General features: G+C 38.0%; 1 protein-coding gene across 5 annotated transcripts in view; it reads left to right on the top strand.

The window, feature by feature from the left end:
* The first annotated feature begins 1,130 nt into the window (after positions 1-1,130).
* RBM27 (RNA binding motif protein 27) overlaps positions 1,131-24,894 on the top strand; it is a 70,539-nt gene continuing 46,775 nt past the window's right edge. For 3 of the 5 annotated variants that reach the window (XM_087429605.1, XM_014794815.2, XM_014794803.2), the window contains exons 1-6: positions 1,131-1,337; positions 12,018-12,136; positions 14,918-15,042; positions 21,611-21,702; positions 22,376-22,569; positions 23,562-23,825. In XM_087429605.1, the coding sequence (XP_087285731.1) occupies positions 1,279-1,337; positions 12,018-12,136; positions 14,918-15,042; positions 21,611-21,702; positions 22,376-22,569; positions 23,562-23,825 (853 nt within the window). In that variant the 5' untranslated portion in view covers positions 1,131-1,278. The remainder of the gene's footprint in view (positions 1,338-12,017; positions 12,137-14,917; positions 15,043-21,610; positions 21,703-22,375; positions 22,570-23,561; positions 23,826-24,894) is intronic. The other 2 variants (XM_014794823.2, XM_004420029.3) reach the window with 1 other exon arrangement.

Here is a 24,894-nt window from a genome sequence, read left to right as displayed (position 1 = left end):
TATATATATAATATAGTATACAAGCTTATTTTGGGTTGACCTATCTCTTTTATGTGAAGTGTGTGCTCATCAAGTTTTTCAAAATATTATTATAATGCACAATCCTATAAACCGTTCAGCTTTCTAACAGGAGGGACTGTTTGTTTTGCTCACCATTGGAATCCTAGTGCCTTCCACAGTACTGGCATATAGCAGGTGCTCAGTATTTGTTGTTGAATAAACATTCTAACACCAGTGCCAAGCGCCAGTAATTTCAAAACTCCAAAAGGGATTTCTCATATAGTACAAACTAAGTTGCCTATTTCGGTAATTTAAATTTTTTAAAAATTATTTTTAAAAACTTTTTTGCTGACCAAAATTCTCCCTGGCGGAAACCCCCCCCCAAAACCAAAACATTGAATTTTAAATATGCAATGAAAAGAGAATTAACAAAAATATATTGGAATCGATTTTCTTCCTAAATAAAGCACATATTAAAAATACGGTAAAATTGAAATGGCCTCAGCCTCTTACATCCGTGCGCCACGTTTTAGAAATAAGGATTATTGGAGTCCACGGCATGGTTTTCAGAAACATTCTGCGTAATTTAAGCATAGCGGCAAAAAATACAACCATGTGTGCCGAGCAAAACGAGCGTGTAAGGAAAAAAAGTAAAATTTTGCATTCTGTGCAATGTGTCGAACGTGAACGTACTGCACGTTGTGTTGCAGATTTACTATAGCTGAGTCATTTCGGGACACGAGTATGTGTTTCCAGGAAAAACGAGAGGAAGGAACCAGACTGAGGGGCTCGCCGGGTTCCCCCAAGCACTCGCAGCAGCAGAAACCGGTATTCCGCTGCGGGCGGCAGCGTGGTCGAAAAAGGCGCCGCGGCCCCTTTAAGAGGCACAGCACCTTCTCCAAGATACCATCTTGCACTAGGAGTTCACGTAAGCTCTCCACCTACCTTGCTATATCCCTCCTCCTTAACTGGGTACGACCGGCCGGCGGGGCGAGCGAGCCTTTTCATTGGCTTTGCGCGCACGGCCCTCTCTCTTCTATTGGTTCTTGCTCCCGCCACTCGACGCTATCTCCCGCCCGCCTGAGCCGTCGTTTTAGGTTGAGTGAGGGCTCTTGGGTTAGTTCCTGTTAGGCCCCGGCTGGGGGAGTATGTTGAAGTCGCCTAAGATGCCCGGTGGGCTGGGACACGCTGAGCTGTGAAGAGGGCGTGAGGAGGGGCGAGGGAAGACCCGCAGCAGGCCTAAACAAGAGCGGCGGCCGAGCCCGCCTTCCCTGCACCATGCTTATAGAGGATGTGGATGCCCTCAAGTCCTGGCTGGCCAAGTTACTGGAGCCTATGTGAGTGAGCCAGGCTGGGCCGGGGCCGGCGAACGTAGGCGTTGGGGGCCCGCGGGGGCGTGGGGGGAGGGGAGGCGGCGAGGGGAGGGCGGAGCGGCGCGGCCGCGGTCCGGAGGTCCCGGCGACGTCTTCTTTCTAGTACTATCACCATTGTGGGGCGGTGGGGGGAGGGCGGTGGGGGGGGCGGGGGGGAGCAAGGGGCGCAGAGGCGGTGTGGCTTTGGGACCTGGGAATTGGGGGGGGCCCTAAGACGGCGAGGGCTTTTTGACTGTAAATACTGGGGTGCTGGAAGGGGTAGCAGTTAATAGTGAGGGAATTTAAAACATCGCTGTTTGAGAACTGAGAGAGAGAGCAGGGCTATCGAGGGATTTTTAAATGTGATTATTGGGATTTTGAAGGGAGTAGCAGGGTATCGAGAGCTTTACAAACAATGTTATTCCGAGACTACAAGATCTGGAAGCGAGAGTATCGAGGGCCTTCTACAAACATGAGGGCAGAAGGGGATTGTAGGGACCTTGAGGGCTTTATAGCGATTGTTGATGAGCACTCAGGGTTCAAGAATATTGAAGGATTTAGGGAAAAAAGGGGTATTGTTGAAGGGGATGTGTGGGTGTTGAAGTGTTTTAGGAATTATTGGGGAGCTGATAAGTATGATACCAAGGATATTAAGGGATTCTAAAATGTTGAGAAGTTGGTAATGCTGGGAGAACTGATGACTTAAATACCGTTAGGGGTTGGGAAAAAAATTTGAAATTTTTATACGTCTGGGGATTAAAAGGGCTACCTTGGTATCTAATGTGTGTTATTGGAGGAGGGACTGAAAAGGATATACATATTTGTAGCATCGCGGGATTTTTAGGTACAGATTGGAGGAATAAAAAGTGTAGTGGAATGAGTTTTGTAAATGCTACTGAAAGATTGAGAGGGCAACTGAAGATATTAGGCTTTAGGATTATTGTTGAGGGACTGAAAAGAATGAGAGGGGCTTGTTTTTTTAATATTTCGGGTAGTATTAGTTGTAGAAATATTGGGACGCTTGAAAGGAATAGCAGAAATATCAACTTTTTTTTTTGTTTTATAACCATTTTAAAGGGGGTAGGATTGTGGAGTGTTTATTTGGGACACTAGGGTATAGCTAGTCTCTGAAACATATCTCCCAGAGGGAAGAGAGGGAAGGCTGGCGGGAGGGGATGGAGAGAGATGATATTTTTAAGCCTCTTGGGAAAGAAAGCATGGAAGGGGAAGGGATCATTTCCTGCCCCCTCCTCATTTCTGCTTCTTACTCATTCTCCTACTGGAGGTGAAGGCTTTCTGGCTGCAAGAAAAGGGGTAGAGAAGAGATGGGCAGGCTTTGATTCATTAGATCAGATCGCTTTAGAGGAAAAATTGAGTTTTTCAGAGGTGGAAATAAGGGGTAGTTTGGGAGCTGTGGAGGTATGGTCAAGTTGGGGCTGTTGGGAGACAGCTACTTCCTGTTCCCTGTTTATCTATTTCCTGGTCCTCCTGACAAATCTTAACTTACTTTTGTTGTTTTGCTACTTTGGTTTCTTGGGGTGGGATGGTAACAGGTAGGAAGACAGTCATCTGTGTGTAGTCCAGTGTGTCAGTCTTGTGAAGGTAGGATGGGTAAGAGAGGCAGCATTGGGGAAATTCTGATGTCTGAAGTGGTACTTGCATTCTGAGGATGAGGAGTATGTGAGTAGAGCACACGTATGAATAAATGTACACTAAGGGCTTCTGAGTTTTACATTAGTGATGGTTTAGTTAAAGTGAAAATGACTTCTGGAGACACTTCAAAGTTTTATAGAAGAATATGGACCTCATGAGTATGCATCATACTTTTTCTACAATAAAAAGTTTTGGAGCACAAAGATGGAGTTGGATTGTGAGGAAGGTGGGAACTAATGAAATAGATTTAGTGAAATTGACCATATATGGAAAAGGCTGAAAAAAGAAAAATGTCTGTGTTTAAAAAATTCCTTACCTTAATGTTATTTAACATTTTTTTAAAAAACCTTATCCCTTGATTTTGTACACCTGCTCTGCTATTCCTGTTGCCTTTTTAAAATTTTTTTGGTGACGGTTTTCTATACAAGCTCTGATTTTGTTTGTTGGGAGAGATCCTTTTAAAAGTATTAAATGTGTATTTTATGTCTTGGGTTGAAGGTGACAAGTTTTAACATTATAGTTAATTGCTTTTTTTTTTCCAAAGCTCTCTAAAATATTTTACTCTGGGTAGTGTTTGTTTTGTTTTTGTTTTTGTTTTTTATTTTAGCTAAGGAAGATTCGCCCTGAGCTAACATCTATGCTAGTCTTTGTCTATTTTGTCTGTGGATCACCGCCACCCCATGGCTGCTGGCAAGTGGTGTAGGTCCGCACATGGGAACTGAACCTGGGCTGCCGAAGTGGAGCATGCGGAACTTAACCACTAGGCCACGGGGTCGGCCTCTGGGTAGTGCTTTTTGATTTTTTTCTTTTTCTTTCTTTTTTTATTTTGTGAGGAAGATCAGCCTTCAGCTAACATCCATGCCAACCCTCCTCTTTTTGCTGAGGAAGACCAGCTCTGAGCTAACGTCTGTTGCCAATCCCCCCCATTTTTTTCCCTTTTTCTCCCCAAAGCCCCAGTAGACAGTTGTATGTCATAGTTGCACATCCTTCTAGTTGCTGTATATGGGACGCCGCCTCAGCATGGCCGGAGAAGCAGTGCGTCACTGCGTGCCCGGGATCCGAACCCTGGGCCGCCAGTGCGCACAGTTAACCGCTAAGCCCCAGGGCCGGCCCCTGATTTTTTTCTTAATGTCAAAACTTAGTTTGGATAGGAACTTAAACCTCCTAAGGATGTTTTTCACTAGGCTTTTTGGGCTGTTTGTACTGATACGTGTTCATAGATATTCTGTAATTTTCATGGGTAAAAATTATCTTTCATAATGATTGAATTTAGATTCCCCCTTTGTTTTGAGTTGTATGTTCAACTTAAAGCACACATCATGCTTCTTTTCTTTTTTTAAAATTTTTGTTACTTTTTTAGGGCTTAAAAAGATCTAAAATCAGTACTTAGGCTTTAATAGTATAGGTGGCTTTCCCAGAACTACAAAATAAAAATACTTAGTTTTAACTCTCATAAATAACGGTTTTGAATGGAAGTGTTAATAAGAAATAGTAAATGCAAATGCAGATATCACATACATTTTCATTCTTTGTATGTTGTCATGAGAGATTATTTTTTGTTTGTTTAGACATCCTAAAATGTAATAAATGATATGCTAAAGTGGATTGTATTTGTAAATTTACTTTTTGCATATTCCAGACTCAAGAAAATTTTCATGGCAGATTGGCATGTTGCTGCAACATAGCATTTCAGAGCAGTTGTTAGGCTTTCAGATAATGTAGTTGCAGTGGATAAGTTGGAATCATATTGTGGCTGTGCATATGATTTCCTATTGCACTTTCTTATTTAGCTTAATTTACAGTTAACTAAATTTATAACATTTTTTAATTTTTAGGATTTTTCAAGCATGTTACTTCTTGTTACTGGTGAAACAAAGACATGTAATGGGATATTTCTAAACCAATCCAGTTTACACGTGATTATTCCCTTTAGACAAATTTAGAAATATCAGGTGCTCTTTAAAGCTTATCTGTTACTTTGCACTCCTTTTGTAGATGTGAGACATATCTATTACTTTTCCTAGAGAGAAGGCAGAAGGAGGGAGCCTGGAAGAAATGACTCCTTCACTGGCTGGGAAAAACCTGGTACCATTTTTGTTGGCAGTGCAGTAAAGGGGAGAGAAGCCATCTTAGTCAAGAAGTTTATATGGTATTTTTTTTCCTACTGCTTCATGAACAAACTGAATTCACAGATCTGTTTGGGGTCCTCATCTTTCCTCACTTTCAGAATATCCTAGATATCCTAGTTATAGAGACTGTAGGGATTATGCACAATTAGGGGATGTCATGGTTTCTTTCTGTCAGAATAACTGCTCATTTTAAGTACGTGAACCCGTTAAAAGTAAGGTTCTAAGTAAATCTAGGGATAAGTGAATCACTGAAGAAATTTCTACAAGTTTAGAAAAAGTCCAGGCAAACATTTTTCTATAACAAATGTGTTGCTACCAAAAAATGTCGTCTTTAATGATAATGTTTTAAGTTATTTATATTATATATATTAAATATATGTAAACATATATAATTCACTGCTGCTTGTTTGGCTTATTGTAAGAATTTGTCTTGGTATATGTTTTACAAAGAGTGATGGGGTTTGTAATACTTTTTTGGACAGTTGCATCCATCCGTCTGTCTATTCTGGTAGAGCATCGTTATGTGAATTGGAGCATTTAGTTTCTAGTTCTGTATCTATCTCAGATTCACTGTGTGACTTTGGAGATATTGTCTAACCTTTCTGTATGAAATAGAGTTAATTATATTAGCCTTTTACCTACCTCACAAATATATGAATATTAATGATACAGACTATAAAAAGTGCTTTCTGTACCTCAGAAACATTAAATGAAATTTTATGGCTTTTGAAACATGAAAATATATTAAACCCTTTCCGCAAAAATATTTTGCTTACTAATGTTAAGCATCACTGCCACTTACAAGATGATAATCAGTCTAGTGCATGACAGAGCTGGAGTCTCATTGCAGGCCCTATAGGCAGGAACAGGAATTGCTGGTGAAGGCCGTAGACTTGATGTGCAGTTTTTCTAAGTTCAGGACATATCGAGGTCTTTTTAAGTACGCTGGGAAATTGGCTATGTTGTCATTTCTGATTATGATGGAAAAGGCAGCAGTAAGGTTCATCAACTGAGATCATTTTATTGGTTCAGTGGTCATGGGGGTATAGTTGGTTCAACTATAGAGTTTACATGCTGCTATAGGTTTGCAATCCTTATCGTGTTAAACTCTTACTAGTAATCTTTGCAGTTGCTCAAATGGGAGGAAAAATCATCACCTAGCAGCTGTTAGACCTGACCTCCCTGATAAATAAACTACTAGGGTGAAATGAGTATTTTGGAGGTATGTTCTTAAGATTGAGAAGTACTGATATTTTTCTAAAGTGTACGTAGTGGCCTCAAAGAATTAGTGTGCCTCTTAAGTGCTGTGGGACTTGTTAAGGAAACCACTCACTGTTTCATAGAGAAGGACTTATTTTGACCAGAGGACTTTTTGGCAAGTTTTAGTATACTAAGTTAAGAACATATTTGTTCTACGTCCTTTGGTCTGCCTCCTAAATATGTCTGACTTCATTTCTTCCTGGCCCAGTTGCTATAGGCTAGAAGCCAGAAGTTGAGCTTTTATAGCCCTATGGTTCCTACCACTATCTTGTCTCATCCTCTTACAGTGTTGTTATTTAGTTGGTTATTAATCTCTTTTTTTAATCTCTTTTTAACCATTGTTATTTTGTGCTGTAATTATTTGTTTTCATATCCCTCTCTTGGTCATGTGACTACAGGGCAAGGTCTGTCTAACTCAAAGTAATTCCATTACCAAGCAAGATGCTTGGCACTTAGTAAACACTCAGTAAATGTTTAAATGAATCAGTGTGCTCATCTGTATATTCAGGTTGGTCAACAATCAGAAAAGTAAGATTTTTTTTAATTGTCTAAATTTCTGGATATGCTTAGCTAGTGGCCACTGCTGTGGGAGCAATAGTGTTAACAGGTTCTTATATTCACTTATACTCTTTGATTTAATCTGCTTAGATTTTATTTATTTTTCTAGTACTGCCTTATCAAAGGAATAATCTGAACACAGATCAGGGTCATAACTTTTTGTTTTTTTATTTACTTTTTTATAAAATAGAAACATTATTGCATTAGAGAAAGTATAGAAAGGAGGAAAAAGAATAAAATTGTGTATACTTCCAGCTTCTTTTCTGTGTGTGAACTTTCATGTAGCTGTCATCAGACTCAAATGTAAAAGTTTTTATCCTGATTTCTCGAATTCACATTACATTAGAAGCATTTTTCATATTTTTTTGTATTGTTTTTATAACCATCACTTTGCCTAATGTTTCATAATACATTCAACAATAAGAATGGTTACCTTGACTTTACTTTTTCTATTAAAAATAATGCTGTTTTTACACAATAAATATATATATTTTTAGTGTTTCTTAGGTACCAGTAGTATTTTCTATATTTGGCTTTTTTTCTTGAGGCTAGTTTCGCATAAGTACAACTACTACTCAAAGAATATGAACATTTTTAATGGCTGTTGATAAACATTAAAATCAGGGTTTTTTTTCCCTGTGGCCCAGTAGCATATTTGTTAATTGTCTTGCCTCTGAAACAAAAATCACACTAAGGTAGAACGTGAAATGAAGCCCATATTCAGAAACATGTAGATTTTTCTGCAAGTGGAAAAGATTTAAGTAGTGGCTTTTTCCTAAAACAAATAGACTGTAATGGTTTTTTGCTAGTGTTTCTTGGCTTAGGGCCTAAGGCAAGGAAGGACCTTTACTCTTTGGTCTTGGGATTGGGTATATGTCTGAAATCTGTAAAGCTAATGTGCCAGCTCAGCAGATGTCATCTACCTGCAATGGAGCTTTCATTAAGGAGGAAAAAGACAAATATGAGGTTTATATAGATGAGACATTTTCAGAGCAATATTTCTGTTAACTTGCCCTGATAAAAATTCATTGTAATTGATTTTTATTTTTTGAATAACTTAAAAGATAGATAATGGAAGCATGTTCTTAGAATATTTTGCAAAATTTGAATTTTAAGGAGTCCTCATATTTGTAACTTGCATTAAACTTTAGGAAATTTCTTTTGTTGGTTATTTTATTTATTTATTTATTTATTTTTTGTGAGGAAGATCAGCCCTGAGCTGACATCCATGCTAATCTCCTCTTTTTGCTGAGGAAGACCGGCTCTGAGCTAACATCTATTGCCAGTCCTCCTCCTTTTTTTTCCCCCAAAGCCCCAGTAGATAGTTGCATGTCATAGTTGCACATCCTTCTAGTTGCTGTATGTGGGACGAGACCTCAGCATGGCTGGAGAATCGGTGTGTCGGTGCGCGCCCGGGATCCCAACCTGGGCCGCCAGTAGCGGAGCGCGAGCACTTAACCGCTAAGCCATGGGGCCGGCCCCATTGTTGGTTATTTTAACTGCAAGGTAACTATTGGTTGAGACTTAGAATATATTAATTTGTCGTGCAGATCATTAGAAAAGTGTAAATGATGTGAAATAGATTTTACTAGTGTGGCGTTGTAGCTGAGTTTTAGTTCCGCAGGTGTGCTGTCTGCCTGATCTTAAGTGGATCTCTTAATTTGTCTTTATATATTTAGAAATTTAGATATCAATAAAGTGAATAATAATTCTTTGATTATGCTGTTAAGGGCTTTTAAAGACTCTATAATGGAATAGTAATTTTAGATGGGTATTATTACTTTTTCTAATCTCTTTGTTATAACAGAAGCCCCTTTTTGTCTAGAAACGTGTGTATTTAACATAGACATGGATCCACAATTTTAAAATCTCTTTTATTCCGAAATATGCTTGTCTCTATAGTTAAGCAAAAATGAATTTCCATAAACTTTGATTACAAATAAATAGCTAAAAGGTTTTAGATGTTCTTCTTGGGTACTACTTCTTGAGTAAGAGAATCCCAAAAAGTAGTAGATCTGTTGTAATCTATCAAGGATCTTAGTCGTGCTCAGATTTTTGTGACACACTTCTGGAAGTCTTGTTGGGCTGCTGTTAGCATTGGTACCATAGCTACTACAATATTGTAATTGTCAGTTTTTAAAGTTTATATATTAAGGGGTGATGAAAGACTAAATAAGAACAATCATAAAGGTACGGAAAATTACAGCATAAGACTCCTCAATGTATTTAAGTTTCCTCATTCAATTGGTGTGACTTATTATTTCAGACTGGCAGTTTCCTTCATAGCACACTTTATGGATATGTACTAGGAGCTGTTAAATTTAAATGGTCCCATTCCTTTAACTGTTACACACTTTTGTATTTGTTGCAGAATTCTAACTATCAGTTACTAACGATCACTTGTTTGCTCACATAAAACAAATATTTAGCATCTGTGGTCACTCTCTTTTCTTAGTGTCTAGTCTTTTTCTATTCTTTTACCTTCTCATAACTTTTCATCTTGCATTTTAACCATCACATCAAAATGTGTTTCATCAGAAGCAGCCTAACTCTGCATTTGTTTTTCAGAGTCTGAGTACTTAATATGTGTAAGACATCTGGGTTTGTTTAACCCACCTTATTTATCTAGTAATCTGAATGTTTTGCGTGTTTCTCACTAGAAGCCTCATATCCTTACCCAGCATTTTACCTGTCAGGTCATGAGACTCCTGGAAGGTTCTCATAACACCAGAGAAATTAATATTACCTCTTTCTGCCATCCTTACTTATTTTAAAAAATCCTTTTCTTTCTATGTTTAGAATATCGTCCTTATCCAGGATTTGAACTTTCTAAGTAAAGGTATAAAAGTGATTTCCCCCCCCCCGCCTCCATTTGACTGTTGATTAGAACTATTCTGATCAAATATCTTACTGTTCTCAGGAGTGAAATTGAGTATACTTACACATTTCTATTTTAAGGTGTCTATGGAATAGCCAAGGTGGGTATGGCATGTGTAATAATATTTTTTGAAGATGGAAATGCTACGTATCCATTTTAGAATTGAGCAATTGGATTTACTAAGGTAATCATAATTCTCTAAAATGTAATTTATATTTTTTACTTAAGAAAAGTCCGGGCTTTCTTTAAAATTGCATGTTTTTATTAATATGTAACTCATCATCTTTGACGCTAATACTCTCTCCTAGTGCACTTTGACCCTTGCCCATCATTTTTTTTTATTAGCTCTGAGTTTTGTAAAATTGACAGTCATTGAAATTTGCTCTCTTAGAATTTGGTGCGTAAATGTGCATAGATGTTTAAAGAACCAGGCTTTCCCACAACAATGTTAATATTAGCGATGAAAAAAATTCTATTTTATTTAGTTATGAACTTTATTTATTTATTTTTATAATTTTATTTATTTTTACCCCCAAAGCCCCAGTAGATAGTTGTATGTCATAGCTGCACTTCCTTCTAGTTGCTGTGTGTGGGCCACGGCCTCAGCATGGCCGGAGAAGCGGTGCGTCGGTGCGCGCCCGGGATCCGAACCGGGGCCGCCAGCAGCGGAGCGCGCACACTTAACCACTAAGCCATGGGGCCGGCCCTAGTTATGAACTTTAAAAATACAGACTAGAAGGAAGTAAAGGTGCTGGTGCTTGCTTTTTCTTTTGTTTTCTAATCTCATAAAGTTGTTGGAAATCTGATTGATAATCTTGAGCTGAAACTTTTTAGTTTTCTGGTTGGCAGTGGAGGCTAAAGAGTTATAGAACAAGATTAGTTAGATTTCAATAATGTTTTCTAGGGATATGATCACTTTGCTTGCATAATGATTTTATTTACTATCATTCTGAATTTTTTCATTTTACCTTCACAACAACCCTATGAAGCCACAAAGGATATGTGTTACTTAAATGTACATTCATGGGGAAAATAGAATATAAAAATACATATATATGTATTTTGTACAACATGAAAACTTTCAGTTTCATATAATATAGATAAATGTTAAGTCTGGCGGATTGCTTTATGTCAGGAGTTGGCAACTCAAGGATCATGTGTTGCCCTGGCATAGGAGATGATTTTGAATGTCAAAGTCAGGTTCCTACCGACCAGAAAAAAAGTGTGAAGTAGGTAAAGGTTATCTCTGCTGCCCTTCCACCACTTCTCTTATCCTTTCTGTTCTAACTCACAGGTCTTTTCTTCCTTGCTTATAGCTGCTAGAGCATTTGCTAGTACTATTTAAGGTGCCATCCTTCTTGTGTTCTCACTTTTTAAAAAGATCCTTAAGATACTCACTGAGAAGATTAGCAGTGGAATTGATCACCATTTTTGGATGCTGATACCTGGGGTTATAGGGAATGAGGAAAGCTGTCTCATCACTTCCTCTGCTTCTTCCTCATTGGTGACATGGAATAGACAGTCCCTGAGGATATTGACAGTGCTTCTGCAGGCTGGGAGTCAGTCTGCAACTTAAGGGTCAGTTGGCACCCTTTCCCTCTTACCATTGAGAGAGCAAATACATGTAGATTTGGTCCAGAATTCTGGGTATGATTAGAACATTGAAAATAGGAGACAAATTATTTTATAAAAATAAGCAGAAAAGGAAGATCTTACTTGTAGTGTGTATATGCTGTTTGTTATAATAGTCACCTGTGTTTGCAGTCACTTTTTTTGTGTGTGTGAGGAAGATTAGCCCTGAGCTAGCATCTGATGCCAATCCTCCTCTTTTTGCTGAGGAAGACTGGCCCTGGGCTAACATCCGTGCCCATCCTCCTCTACTTTATATGGGATGCCGCCACAGTATGGCTTGACAAGCGGTGTGTTGGTTCATGCCTGGGATCTGAACCTGCGAACCCCGGGCTGCTGCAGCAGAGCGTGAGAACTTAACTGCTGTGCCACCAGGCCCGTCCCTGTTTGCAGTCACTTTTTAATTTTTATTTATTTTATTTGTTCCAGGTACAGTCACTTTTTTAAATAAAGTTTTTGACCTTTAGCTTTCCACAATAGGGATGACTTTATTAATGGCATCACTGTTTGGAAAAAAAAAAAGGTTTTAAAATTTTTGTTTTCTCTTTGTCTAACTAGATGTGACGCTGACCCTTCAGCCTTGGCCAACTATGTTGTAGCACTGGTCAAGAAGGACAAACCTGAGAAAGAATTGAAAGCCTTTTGTGCCGACCAACTTGATGTCTTTTTACAAAAAGGTAATTATTATGGGCCTTCAACCAAGTATTTAAGTAAAGATTTTAAATTTAAAACTTCTTGATAAAATGTTGGAGATATTGAAAGGAAAGAAATTGGTCAGGGTCGTTTAAATACTTGAATATACCCATTCATGCTTAATTATTTATCATGTATTTTGGCAGAACTGTTTTTTTTTTTTTCCCTTTCCTTTCCTTCTCTGCTATTTTCCTCTATTGAGACAGTGGTAACTCTAATGCTTTTTTGGTGAATGGGTCCTTTGCAGCTTGTGGCAGAGCCTAGTGTGATGGTTGGGGGTAACAGTTTAAGGATAATGAAGCTGCTTATTCTTACCGTTTATTAGGAAAACGAAGCTGTTTTTTCTCTCTTGGCTGGTGCTTTTTTTTTTTTTTCCCCCTCTGGTGAGGAAGATCAGCCCCAAGCTAACATCTGTTGCTAATCCTCCTCTTTTTGCTTGAGAAATATTTGTCCCTGAGCTAACATCTGTGCCAGTCTTCCTCTGTTTTTTGTGTGTGGGACGCTGCCACAGCTGGCTTGATGAGCGGTGTGTAGGTCAGCGTCCAGGATCCGAACCCATGAACCCTGGGTTGCCAAAGTGGAACGCACAGACTTAACCACTATGCCACCAGGCCAGCCCCTTGAGGCTTCTTGATATCCAAGAAGAGATGGGCATGATCCTCTTCTTTTTGGGCCTTTCACTTCCCATCTTTTTACCAAAGTCCTTTCCGTAGTCTACAGAGCTTCCTGGAGGCCTCCCCAGCCACTTCGCTGACCTCATCTCCTACCACACCTCCTCACTTGTTCCATTCTAGCCACATTGACCACCTTGCTGTTTTTTCAACTTGGCAAACATGTTCCGACTCAGGGCTTTTGAACTCTCTTTGCCCTTGCTTGATACATGGTTTCTTACCTATGGTTTCTGGTCTCTTCTCAAATGTCATCTTCTCAGAGTAGTTTCCACTGAGTGCTCTATATACAATATAGTATACCTCATGCCCCTAGTCACTCTCTCCTGTTCTTATTTTTTTTCATGGCAGTTGTCACTCCCTGTCATGTTATAGGTTTCTTTGCCTGTTTATCTGTGTGTATGGCTCCCCGTCATTTATCTTGCCCTTTTTTTTTTTTAATCTTTTATTTATTTATTTACTGTTTGTGAGGAAGATCAACCCTGAGCTAACATCCATGCTAATCCTCCTCTTTTTGCTGAGGAAGACCAGCTCTGAGCTAACATCTATTGCCAATCCTCCTTCTTTTTTTTTTTTTTCTCCCAAAGCCCCAGTAGGTAGTTGTATGTCATAGCTGCACATCCTTCTAGTTGCTGTATGTGGGACTCGGCCTCAGCATGGCCGGAGAAGCAGTGCATCGGTGCGTGCCCGGGATTGAACCCAGGCCACCAGTAGCGGAGCGCATGCACTTAACCGCTAAGCCACGGGGCCGGCCCAATCTTGCCCTTTGTTGAGAGTGGGGACTTGGAACCTCCGGTGCTTGGCACAGGGAAGATATTCAATAAGTATTGCTGAATGGATGAACAGGGATGTGGATAATGCACACTTACTTACTGGTTGATCTAGCTATTGGAGATGAGAAGATACCCTTTAACTAAATATCTACTGAGAAGGAAAAGATAGTAAATATGTCTTCTGAATCTAAAACACAGGATTACACATTTTTTTTGTAATTTTGTAAGACTTTTTTGTACCAAAAAACCTGATACTTAACAGAATTCATCCCCAGTGCAGGTGAGTATTTTCTGTTCTAAATGTATTAGTTTATATTACTTAATTTACCTGAAAGATGAGTCATGAAGTGTAGCATTTCATCCAACAGTATAAAGGTGTGCTGTGAAAAGTCTCTCTCACCTGTTCTTTGTCTGCTGCCTTCCCACCCTCAGTATACAACTTTGTCATTTTTTTGTGTCTTCTCAGAGTTTTTTTTTTTTTTTTAAAGATTTTATTTATTTATTTTTCCCCCAAAGCCCCGGTAGATAGTTGTCTGTCATAGCTGCACATCCTTCTAGTTGCTGTATGTGGGACGCGGCCTCAGCATGGCCGGAGAAGCGGTGTGTCGGTGCGCGCCCGGGATCCGAACCCGGGCTGCCAGCAGCGGAGCGTGCGCACCTAACCGCTAAGCCACGGGGCCGGCCCCTCAGAGTTTTTTAATACAAATATGAACAGATACAGATATTTAGTCTTATATCTTTGAGATCTGATATTATCAGTACTTGCTTTTTTTTTTTTAAAGATTTTATTTATTTATGTTTTTCCCCCCAAAGCCCCAGTAGATAGTTGCATGTCACAGCTGCACATCCTTCCAGCCGCTGCACGTGGGACGCGGCCTCAGCATGGCGGGAGAAGCGGTGCGTCGGTGCGCGCCCGGGACCTGAACCCTGGCCGCTAGCAGCGGAGCGCACACACTTAACCGCTAAGCCACGGGGCTGGCCCTATCAGTACTTGTTTTTACAGCTACTGTGTATTCTTTTGTATGATTGTCACGTAATTTATTAAATTAGTCTCTTTTTCATGGAAATTTGGGTTGTTTCCAATCTTTACTATTGGGTACTCAGACAAATAATCTTGCATATGTATCATTTTGTACATGTGCAAGTATGTCCAAAGGATTTAAAAATTCAGAAGTGGGATTTTCCCCCATAAGGGTTAGACTCACTTTTAGTTCCACCAGCAGTGTATGAGATATCCCATTTTCCTCAGCTTTGCCAACAGAGTGCTTTGTCAAACTTTTATTTTTTGTTTGTACAATACTTAAATATTATTTCTTTTCCTTAGAAACTTCAGGTTTTGTGGATAAACTATTTGAAAGTCTCTATACTAAGAACTACCTTCCACCTTTGGAACTAGTTAAGCCTGAGCCAAAACCACCAGTGCAAGAAAAAGAAGAAATTAAAGAAGAGGTAATGCAAAGTTTTCTTTTGCTTTTGGGGGCTTCTTAGATCCTTTTACCAGTATTATTCTTAGTTGGAAGTTGACCTCTTTAGAAGCAGTTACCTACTGATTGAAGTTTCTGGGTTTTGGGCAATGTTTACATTCTTTATCAGGGCTTCTTAGTTCCTTGGACTTGAAAAGTTGCCTTGTTTAGTATTCTAAGAAATATTTTAGTATATTGAGGAATTCAGAGAAATCTTATCCAATGACTTTTAGAAAAAGAAAACTTGGTTAAATATGGTGGCTCTACTGAAAGTAAAGTACAGCCATGTACTGCATAATGATGTTTTGGTCAACGATGGATTGCATGTATGATGGTGGTCCCATAATATTAGTACCATATGGCCTAGGTGTGTAGCAGGCGATACCATCCAGGTTTGTGTCACTGCACTCCGTGATGTTCATAATGATGAAATCACCTCATGGCGTGCTTCTCAGAACGTATCCCTGTCTTTAAGCGACACATGACTATTAACGAAACCTCAAGAGAAATTATTAGGTAACACTTCTTCATTTTCTCTTTTTTAACCATATAGTTTTTTTAAATAGTTAATGTAATTATAAACGTCACTGTCAACATAGGAAAGAAAAGGAAAAAAAATGTTTTTACAATGTCGAAGTATAAAAATGTGATTATAGATGGTAATCTAATTGTTTGGACCAAGGAGGAAATTTTACAGAGTTCATTTGTAATTCTTTTTATGTATAAACAACATAGTATTATATGATTAGAATATGAGTTCTGAAATCAGGCTGTGTGAGTTAAAATAGTAGCTCTAAAATAAGTTACTTCTTTTTTTCATTTTCACATCATCAAAATGATGATCATAGTAGTATTTATCTTATTGAGGGTTAAATGAGATTTTATACACATACACACACACACACACATCCTAGTCCAGTGCTTGGCACATAAATGTTGATTATTATACAGAAATAGTTCCCAACTTTTGTTTTTACTGTAATTATTTAATGAACTTTTTATTTGGGAATAATTTTAAACTTACATAAAAATTATAAGAATGTACCCTAAACATGCATATGCCATCTACCTAGATTCACCTATTAAAGATTTGCCCCATTTGCTCTTCTTAAAATCCACACCCAGGGCCGGCCCCATGGCTTAGCGGTTAAGTACACGCGCTCCGCTGCTGGCAGCCTGGGTTCGGATCCCCGGCGCCCACCGCTTCTCCGGCCATGTTGGGGCCGCATCCCACATACAGCAACTGGAAGGATGTGCAGCTATGACATACAACTATCTACTGGGGCTTTGAGGGGGGGAAATAAATAAATAAAATCTTTAAAAAAAAAAATCCACACCCAGAAAACTATTTTTTTCTGAATCATTTGGGAGTCAGATATATCATGACCCTTGACCCTTAAATACCAGTGTATATTTCGTAAGAATCAGGATATTCTCTTAGCTGTAGTACTGTTATCAGTTTCAGTAAGTTTACCATTGATAAAATACTTTAATCTACTGTCTGTATTCCAGTTTTATCAATCAACCCAACAATGTTTCTTTTTTTTTTTTTTTAAGAACTCTTTTATTTTTTCTACGGGGAAAGATTAGCCCTGAGCTAACATCTGTTGCCAGTCTTCCTCTCTTTTTTTTTTTTCCTCCCCAAAGCCCCACTACGTAGTTGTATATTCTAGTTGCTGGTCCTTCTGGTTCTTCTATGTGAGCCACCACCACAGCATGGCAACTGACAGATGAGCGGTGTAGTTCTGCACCCAGGAACCGAACCCAGGCTGCCCAAACGGAGCACGCCAAACTTTAACCACTAGGCCATCAGAGCTGGCCCATCATTTTTTTATAGCATGTTTTTTTCCTGTCCAGCACAAGATTCATTCTAAGGATCACATATTGCATTTAGTTGTCATTTCTGATACATTTTGAAATGCTAGGCTAATTGAATTGATCCAACATTAAAATAAAATGTGACTATAGTTAATTAAGGTCAGTTGATACCACTTTTACTTTTTTGTTTTTGGCTCATGCCCACTAATTGTCTCATAAAGTCTTTTTAAAATAGGAGAAGCTCACAGTATTGTTTTTCCAAGTAAGGGAAATAGGAAGAAACTCTTCTTCTGTCCTTGATAGTGTATGATTTTTGGTCTATAGTATAGCTTAAATCTTTCATAATAAGTTAAAATTTTTCCGGCACATGTCCTTTTCTACAATCATTGAAGGTCAGTGGATTAGAAGTGGCTGAAAGAAAGCTGGTTTGAATATAAGAGAAAAATTGTATTACCTTGAGTTTTGAAAAAACAGTTTAAAAAAACAAATTGTTGCACTATTTCATTTTGTATCTTTGTAGTAAATCCTAATTTTGAAAATTGTGGAAAATGGATATCAGTTTCTGTGTGTAACTACCCCAAATGATGTGGTCTGGCATTTCTCCCATTTTCTAGGATTTTATACGTAACTTGTCATTACTGACATAAATAAAAGCTCATATAAGAGTGTATAAATATAATAGTTTATAGTACTCCTGTTAGATAAGGTAAAAGGAAAGGGGTTTGAGGTAGCACAATACCTTTGGCTAATTGACTGATTTTCTGGTCTGTGCTCAATTGATGCAGTTGCTCTGAGCAGGGTACAGAGGAACAACTCCGTCTAAGGACTAGCCACTTTAACTTTCTTCCTTGGTCCCCAGCTACATTGTACCATCAGCTGATGTATGGTTAGACTATTGGTCACATGGGGAATCAGGTGAAAGAATCTGGATCTTTGGCACAACTCATCCTGGTACTGGAAAATCACTTGGTATATATATGCCATGATTTATGAAGCATAATACATTTTATATACAGTTGGAAAATTACTTGTAAATTTGCTGTAGTTATAGTTGGCTTTTATTAAACCCTTTATTTACCCTGTCTGTCGGAGTTAACGAACATGCAAAAGAACAATCCATGAAGATAATAGATCTTTGTTCTTATAATTCCTTATTCACCCTATACCATGATCATCTGAAATGTTAGAAGGCAGTTTTTCTTAGACCCAATGCATGTATTTATGACTAGAAATATGAGAGCGTCTGGCACAGTTTTTCCCCCCTTTGGTTTGTCTGAAAATACCTTTATTTCATTTTAATTTTTTAAAAACCTATTATAGAGAATGTTCAACCTACACCAAAAAGAGACAGAATAGTATAATGAATTCCCATATATTCATCTCTCAGCCCCAATAACCCATCAACCCATGGGCAATCCTGCCCTATCCACATAACTATTTAGTACACTTTTATATCTAAAAAGGTCCAGTGGAATGGAGGCTCTCAGACTTGTGTAGCCATGATAGACCAAGATAATAGTTAAAACTTCTTAAATATGTGTATAATGCTCAGACATCTAATAGAAGATGTTAAAGTGGAAAACTATAAGTCAGGTGGACAACATAGAAGAAAAACTTTTTGGTGGGGGGGGGAGATTGGCCCTGAGCCAACATCTGTTGCCAATCTTCCTCTTTTTGCTTGAGGAAGATTGCTGCTGAGCTGACATCTGTGCCAATCTTCCTATGTTTGTATGTGGGACACCGCCACAGCATGGTTTGATGAGTGGTGTGTTGGTCCACGCCTGGGATCCGAACCTGTGAACCCCAGGCCGCCAAAGTGGAGCACATGAACTTAACTACCTCGCCACTGGCCCAGCCCCCAAGAAAAACTTTTAAAATTAGCATGCCTGGTCATAATCTGAGTCTATAAAGAAATCTACTTTTCATATTCTTAGAATAGTAGGATCAAAGTAGGTAAGAGATTTTGGTGTATGAAGTCTTCATATATATTACTAATTCAAGATATATAAGACAATATAATGCCATATAAGTCATTTCAGAATAAAAGTTTAAAATAATTGTGGAAAAACATATCCTTAGGAAGTTCCAGAAAATTTATTTAAAATAGAAAAGAATGTAGATTATTTTTGTTTAACTTACAAAAACTTTTTATTATGAAAATATTTGAGAGAAGCCGGAATAATATAACAAGCACCCATGTAGCCATCATTCAGCTTCAATAATTATAGACCTCTGGGCAGTCTTCTTTTTCTATACCTTTAACCACTTTCCATCCTCTAAAATTATTTTGAAACAAATCTCAGACATTGTATCATTTCATCTGTAAATACTCAGTATGTATCTGTAAAAGGTAATATTAAAAAAAACCCCAAATATCTTTATCATATATAAAAATAACAATAACTCCTTAATATCATCAGCTACCCAGTCAGTGTTGAAATTTCTACTTGTTCATAAATGTCCATTTTTTTTCCCATTTGTTTGAATCAAGCTTTAATCAGATTGGTTAAAATGTCTTTTTTTTGTTGTTGTTAATTCCCTCTTCCTTATTCCCTCTCACCAGGGTAACTATTACTCTTACTTGTAATACTATGTACTAGTTTCTCCTGTTTTTTCCATTTTATGTAAAAGGAATCAATACAATCTTTTGTCTAGCTTCTTTAGGGCATTATTATGTGAGATTCATTCATGTTGTACATGCCCTTTGCCTTTTTTCTTTAACAGCTTTCTTGAGATATAATTCACTTATCATACAGTTCACCTATTTAAAGTGTACAAAAGCGATGGTTTTTATTGTTTTCAGAGTTGTGCAGCCATCACTACGATCCGTTTTAGAATATATTCAACATCCAGAAAAGAAACCTCATACCCATTAAGCCATTATCCTCCAAGTCTTCTTTCCCCCACCCACAGCCCTAGGAAACTGCTAATCTACTTTTTGTCTCTATGGATTTGCCTATTCTGGACATGTATAAATGGAATTATATAATATGTGGTCTTTTGTGACTGGCTTCTTTGACTTAGTGTAGTGCTTTCAAGGTTCATCCAGGTTGTAGCATGTATTAGTACTTCATTTTTTTTGTTTTTATGTCTGAATAATATTCCGTTTTATGGTTATATCAACATTTTCTTTTATCTAGTCATCAGTTGATGGATATTTGAGTTGATAGGAAAATGGTTTGATGGATATTTGAGTTGATAGGAAAATGGTTAACACTTTTTGGCTATTATGAATAATGCTGCTGTGAACATTCATGCACAAATTTTTGTGTGGCCTGAAGTTTTTATTTCTCTTGGATCCTTTGACTTTTTAAGAACAGTTTTTCCCATTAGGAGTTAATACATGTCCACCAAAAAAAATCCTTATAAAATACGGAAAAGCAAAAAGAAGGAAAAAGATCTCCAAGTTGATATCTTTTTAAGTCTCTTTTAATCTTTAAATCCCCTCTTCATACCTACCTGTGTATCTCTCTTGTTGTTCTTTTCCTCATCCCCTTTTTTCCCTTATATTTTATTTTGTTGAAGAAACTCAGTTATTTGTCCTGTAGAATTTTTTACTGTCTGGATTTTGCTGATTGCATCCCATTGAAGTAATATATTTGCTGTATATCCTGTAAATTGGTAGAGAGAATGATTTTTAAATATAGTCTAATGATTGTGTAGTGCTTTTGCCAGCACCATATGGTTGTCATATTGTGGCTGCCATTTTATCTTGCCTGAGTTTTATTAAATTATCTCCTGTTCCATTCACTCACTTCCTGATTTGGGTATTTGTAAGTGAGCTTCTCCATCAGATGGGCATCTGTTTAGCTCCTGCAAAGTACTTTATTTTACCTTTCTCTAGTAAAGCCTATGTATTTGTTTTGAGATTCACTTCTTTTTTTTTTTTTTTTTTTGTGAGGAAGATCAGCCCTGAGCTAACATCCATGCTAATCCTCCTCTTTTTGCTGAGGAAGACCAGCTCTGAGCTAATCCTCCTCCTTTTTTTTTTCCCCAAAGCCCCAGTAGATAGTTGTATGTCATAGTTGCACATCCTTCTAGTTGCTGTATGTGGGACGCGGCCTTGGCATGGCCGGAGAAGCGGTGCATTGGTGCACGCCTGGGATCCGAACCCGGGCCACCAGTAGCAGAGCGTGCACACTTAACCGCTAAGCCACGGGGCTGGCCCGAGATTCACTTCTATTTAAAAACAATAATAAAAGCACTAGTTCTTGGTTTGTGGTCAAACTGTTAGGCTTTAAAAGAAACCTTAACATTTCCATTAATTCTGATACCATTTTTCCATAATTCACGTGAAATACTTAGTTTTATAGCATTCGTTAACCATTTGTTCCTGAAACCTTTTCTATGAAATAAATCTACAGTCTTCCTCAAATGAATTATGTGTGTGAATATATTTTATAATTAGGAAAACATAAACCATTTTACTATATGATACTGAGAAATAGAGATTTGCTATTTCTGCTGTTTCACTTTAAAGAATGAATTGCTGTTTTCCTCCTACACTGCTCTTCTCTACCTTAAAGTAACATTTAAAAATTAACATATTGCTGTTAAAGTAATTTTAGCATCTTCCTTACTTCTCCCTGTTGCCTAACTTTTCTTGGATGTGATTTGACTTCAATATTTCAGTATATTTATTTGTGTCCTCTTTTACACCAGAAAGATTATCAGATGGATGTGTTTTGTAGTTTATAAAAGGACTGTTCTTGTTTCTAATGAATGTTTTCATATAGATATTTCAGGAGCCAGCAGAGGAAGAACGAGATGGCAGAAAAAAGAAATATCCTAGTCCCCAGAAGTCTCGTTCAGAATCTAGTGAACGAAGGTTTGTGTTTATCTTTAATATGGAAGACATTGATAACTCACTTTTCAGTTACCTTATAAGGGCATTAAAGGGACTTTTAACATATATACTGACTCCTCTCTTTCTAAACTGGTTAAAGATTCAAGGTTAAAGTTCCTTCTATTCTCTGTTTTTTGTCTTTGTCACACTTTCTCTTCTTTTTATAAACAATCATCATTATGTGCTTTCCCCAGGAGCTCAGGGGTGGGAGCAGTCTCCTCAGAGAGTATTAATGAAATGTTCCATTTGGTTAGGGGTGCTCAGTATTAAAATCATTTCATAGCATTTTATATTACAAGTAGTGCAATTTATATGTTGAATCATCAGCCTACTATCAAAAAATTAACATTTGTTTAGGAAAACTTTGTTTCGAGCCGTTTTTCTTTTGTAGTTTTAACTTGCTGTTTTTCCACTACCCCTCCCCATACTTTGGATTCACCTCTTTTTTTCATTGCTCCCCACCCAGTGTACTTGAGGGAATGTTTTTTCTTTTTATATAATGGATTCGAGGAATTATGTGGTAGTCTTATGGCTTTCTAAAAAAGCATAGATGTTATGAATTTTGGTGAATCAAGGAGGGTATTTTATACTACCAGTTTGTTTGCAGACTTCGTTTCCATAGTGTACACATGGCTTTTATATCTGCGTATTACAGGACACGTGAGAAAAAAAGAGAAGATGGCAAGTGGAGAGACTACGATCGGTACTATGAGCGAAATGAATTGTACCGTGAGAAGTATGACTGGAGAAGAGCCAGGAGTAAGAGCCGGAGTAAGAGCCGAGGCCTGAGTCGAAGTCGGAGCCGAAGTAGGGGGCGCAGCAAAGACCGGGATCCAAATAGGAGTGTTGGTGAGTGGATGAGGCTTCCCTCTAAAAACTCTGTGGTTGCTTGTCTTCCCCTATCACAAGGGTACCATAACTTCCCTTAACGGTAAGTGTACCTTTAATATGTCTGAGCGATATAAAATCTGGAATTGTCTCAAAAAACTTAGTATTGATTTTGTCACAAAGACAGGGCTCTATTCTTGGGATGGAGTCAAAGGAGTTTGACTAAAAAGAAGCTATATAAGTGTATCATAGTATATGTCTAGACTGAAGTCATTTTGTATAATTGAAACAAATGTCCTTTAATCAACAAAGCTATCACTGCTCCCTTCCGCATCCCCTACCCCCACTAAAAATAATTGATTTGTTTTAAGGTTACCCAGGGTTTATAAAATTAGAAAGAAAAAAACTTTAAGTAGATTACTGGGATCCCAACCACTGATTGTCTGGGATATCAGTTTGGAAGTCAGTTCTTGGCTAGTATTCTTATTAAAGATCAGTGGAGAAGCTGGCCTTTCTTTGTTGCATTATGTTGAGTTTATAAAAGATGATTTTACATGAGTTATTGGTTAAGATGTCACATTGTTGATGTTCCTACTTTTAGGATATATTAATAATGAGAGCACTTTGAAATATGGATAGCTTAGTAAGTTTACTTTAATATTCTCATCTTTCCTGTTCTGTAAGTGAGAAAAGAAACATAGTTTAAGAACAAAAAGGGGGCCGGCCCCGTGGCGTAGCTGTTAAGTGCGGGTGCTCTGCTGCTGGCGGCTTGGGTTCAGATCCCGGGCGCGCACCGACGCACTGCTTGTCAGGCCATGCTGTGGCAGGAGGCAGCATCCCATATAAAGTGGAAGAAGATGGGCACAGGTGTTAGCTCAGGGCCAGTCTTCTTCAGCAAAAAGAGGAGGATTAGCACGGATGTTAGCTCAGGGTTGATCTTCTTCACAAAAAAAAAAAACAAAAAAACCCAAAAAGGTCTGATCTTGTTTCTTGTTTTTATTTTGTCTCTAAAGCAGAGCACAGGGAAAGATCAAAATTTAAGAGTGAAAGGAACGACTTGGAGAGTTCCTATGTGCCTGTGTCTGCACCACCTCCAAACTCTTCTGAGCAGTATTCCTCTGGGGCACAGTCTATTCCCAGCACTGTTACTGTGATCGCACCTGCGCACCACTCTGAAAATACAACAGAGAGTTGGTCTAATTACTATAACAATCATAGCTCTTCCAATTCTTTTGGTCGAAACCCACCACCAAAGAGGCGATGCAGAGATTATGATGGTAAAAATTCTTTTTTCTCTTACATTCTACCTAAAAATAATAGTAAAGCAAATGTTGCTAATATTGCATACTTTTTCATTATAGTCCAGATTTTGTTAAAAGGGATGAATGGGGAGAAGACTCTCTTTTGGCATATGCTTATTTACTTGTTTGATTTAATAGTTTGGTTCTTGTTAAGGGAATGTTCAAATTTGACTCCTTAGTTTGTTTCTTGTTATTCTTCTTGCTTCAGACGCCATAAGTATACCACAAAATTTGGTAGACACTAGGAATTGTGATTTCTTTGTGTGGTGTTTGTGCTGGGAATTTGTTAAGCATATGTAACCTCCTTCAGTTTTAAGTTAACTGACTTTCCATTTGAATGATTGCATCATTGTGTGTGTGTATTTAAAATTTTTATTATGGAAATGTTTAAATATGTATAAAAGTTGACAAAATGATATAATTAAGCCTAGTATATCTGTGGCCTCACATCAACAGTTATCAGCTGATGGGCAATCTTGCTTTGGTCCATACTCCCACCACTTCTCCCTGCCTATATTATTTGAAGCAAATTGCAGACATCATAACATTTTTTCTATAAATATAGAGTGTGTGTGTGTATATATATATTTTTTAAATTTTTTTATTGATGTCTTAATAGTTTACAGCATTGTGAAATTTTGGTTGTACATCATTGTTTGTCAAGTCACCATATAAATGCTTCCCTTCACCCTTTGTGCCCACCCCCAAACCCCCTTGCCCCCTGGTAACCACCATACAGTTCTCTCTGTCTGTGTGTTGGTTTATATTCCACATATGAGTGAAATCATGCAGTGTTTGTCTTTCTCTCTCTGGCTTATTTCACTTAAACATAATACCCTCCAGGTCCATCCATGTTGTTGCAAATGGGATGATTTTGTCTCTTTTTATGGCTGAGTAGTATTCCATTGTATATACACCACATCTTCTTTATCCAGTCATCAGTTGAGGGACGCTTGGGTTGCTTCCACTTCTTGGCTATAGTGAATAATGCTGCAGTGAACATAGGGGTGCATAAACCTCTTTGGATTGTTGATTTCAGGTTCAT

Source organism: Ceratotherium simum, chromosome 4, assembly GCF_057802395.1.
Source record: "Ceratotherium simum simum isolate JZ-2026a chromosome 4, ASM5780239v1, whole genome shotgun sequence".
In the NCBI taxonomy this organism is placed as follows: Eukaryota; Metazoa; Chordata; class Mammalia; order Perissodactyla; family Rhinocerotidae; genus Ceratotherium; species Ceratotherium simum.
Note: the sequence above shows the minus strand (reverse complement) of the source record. Positions and strands in the feature narration are given on the sequence as shown.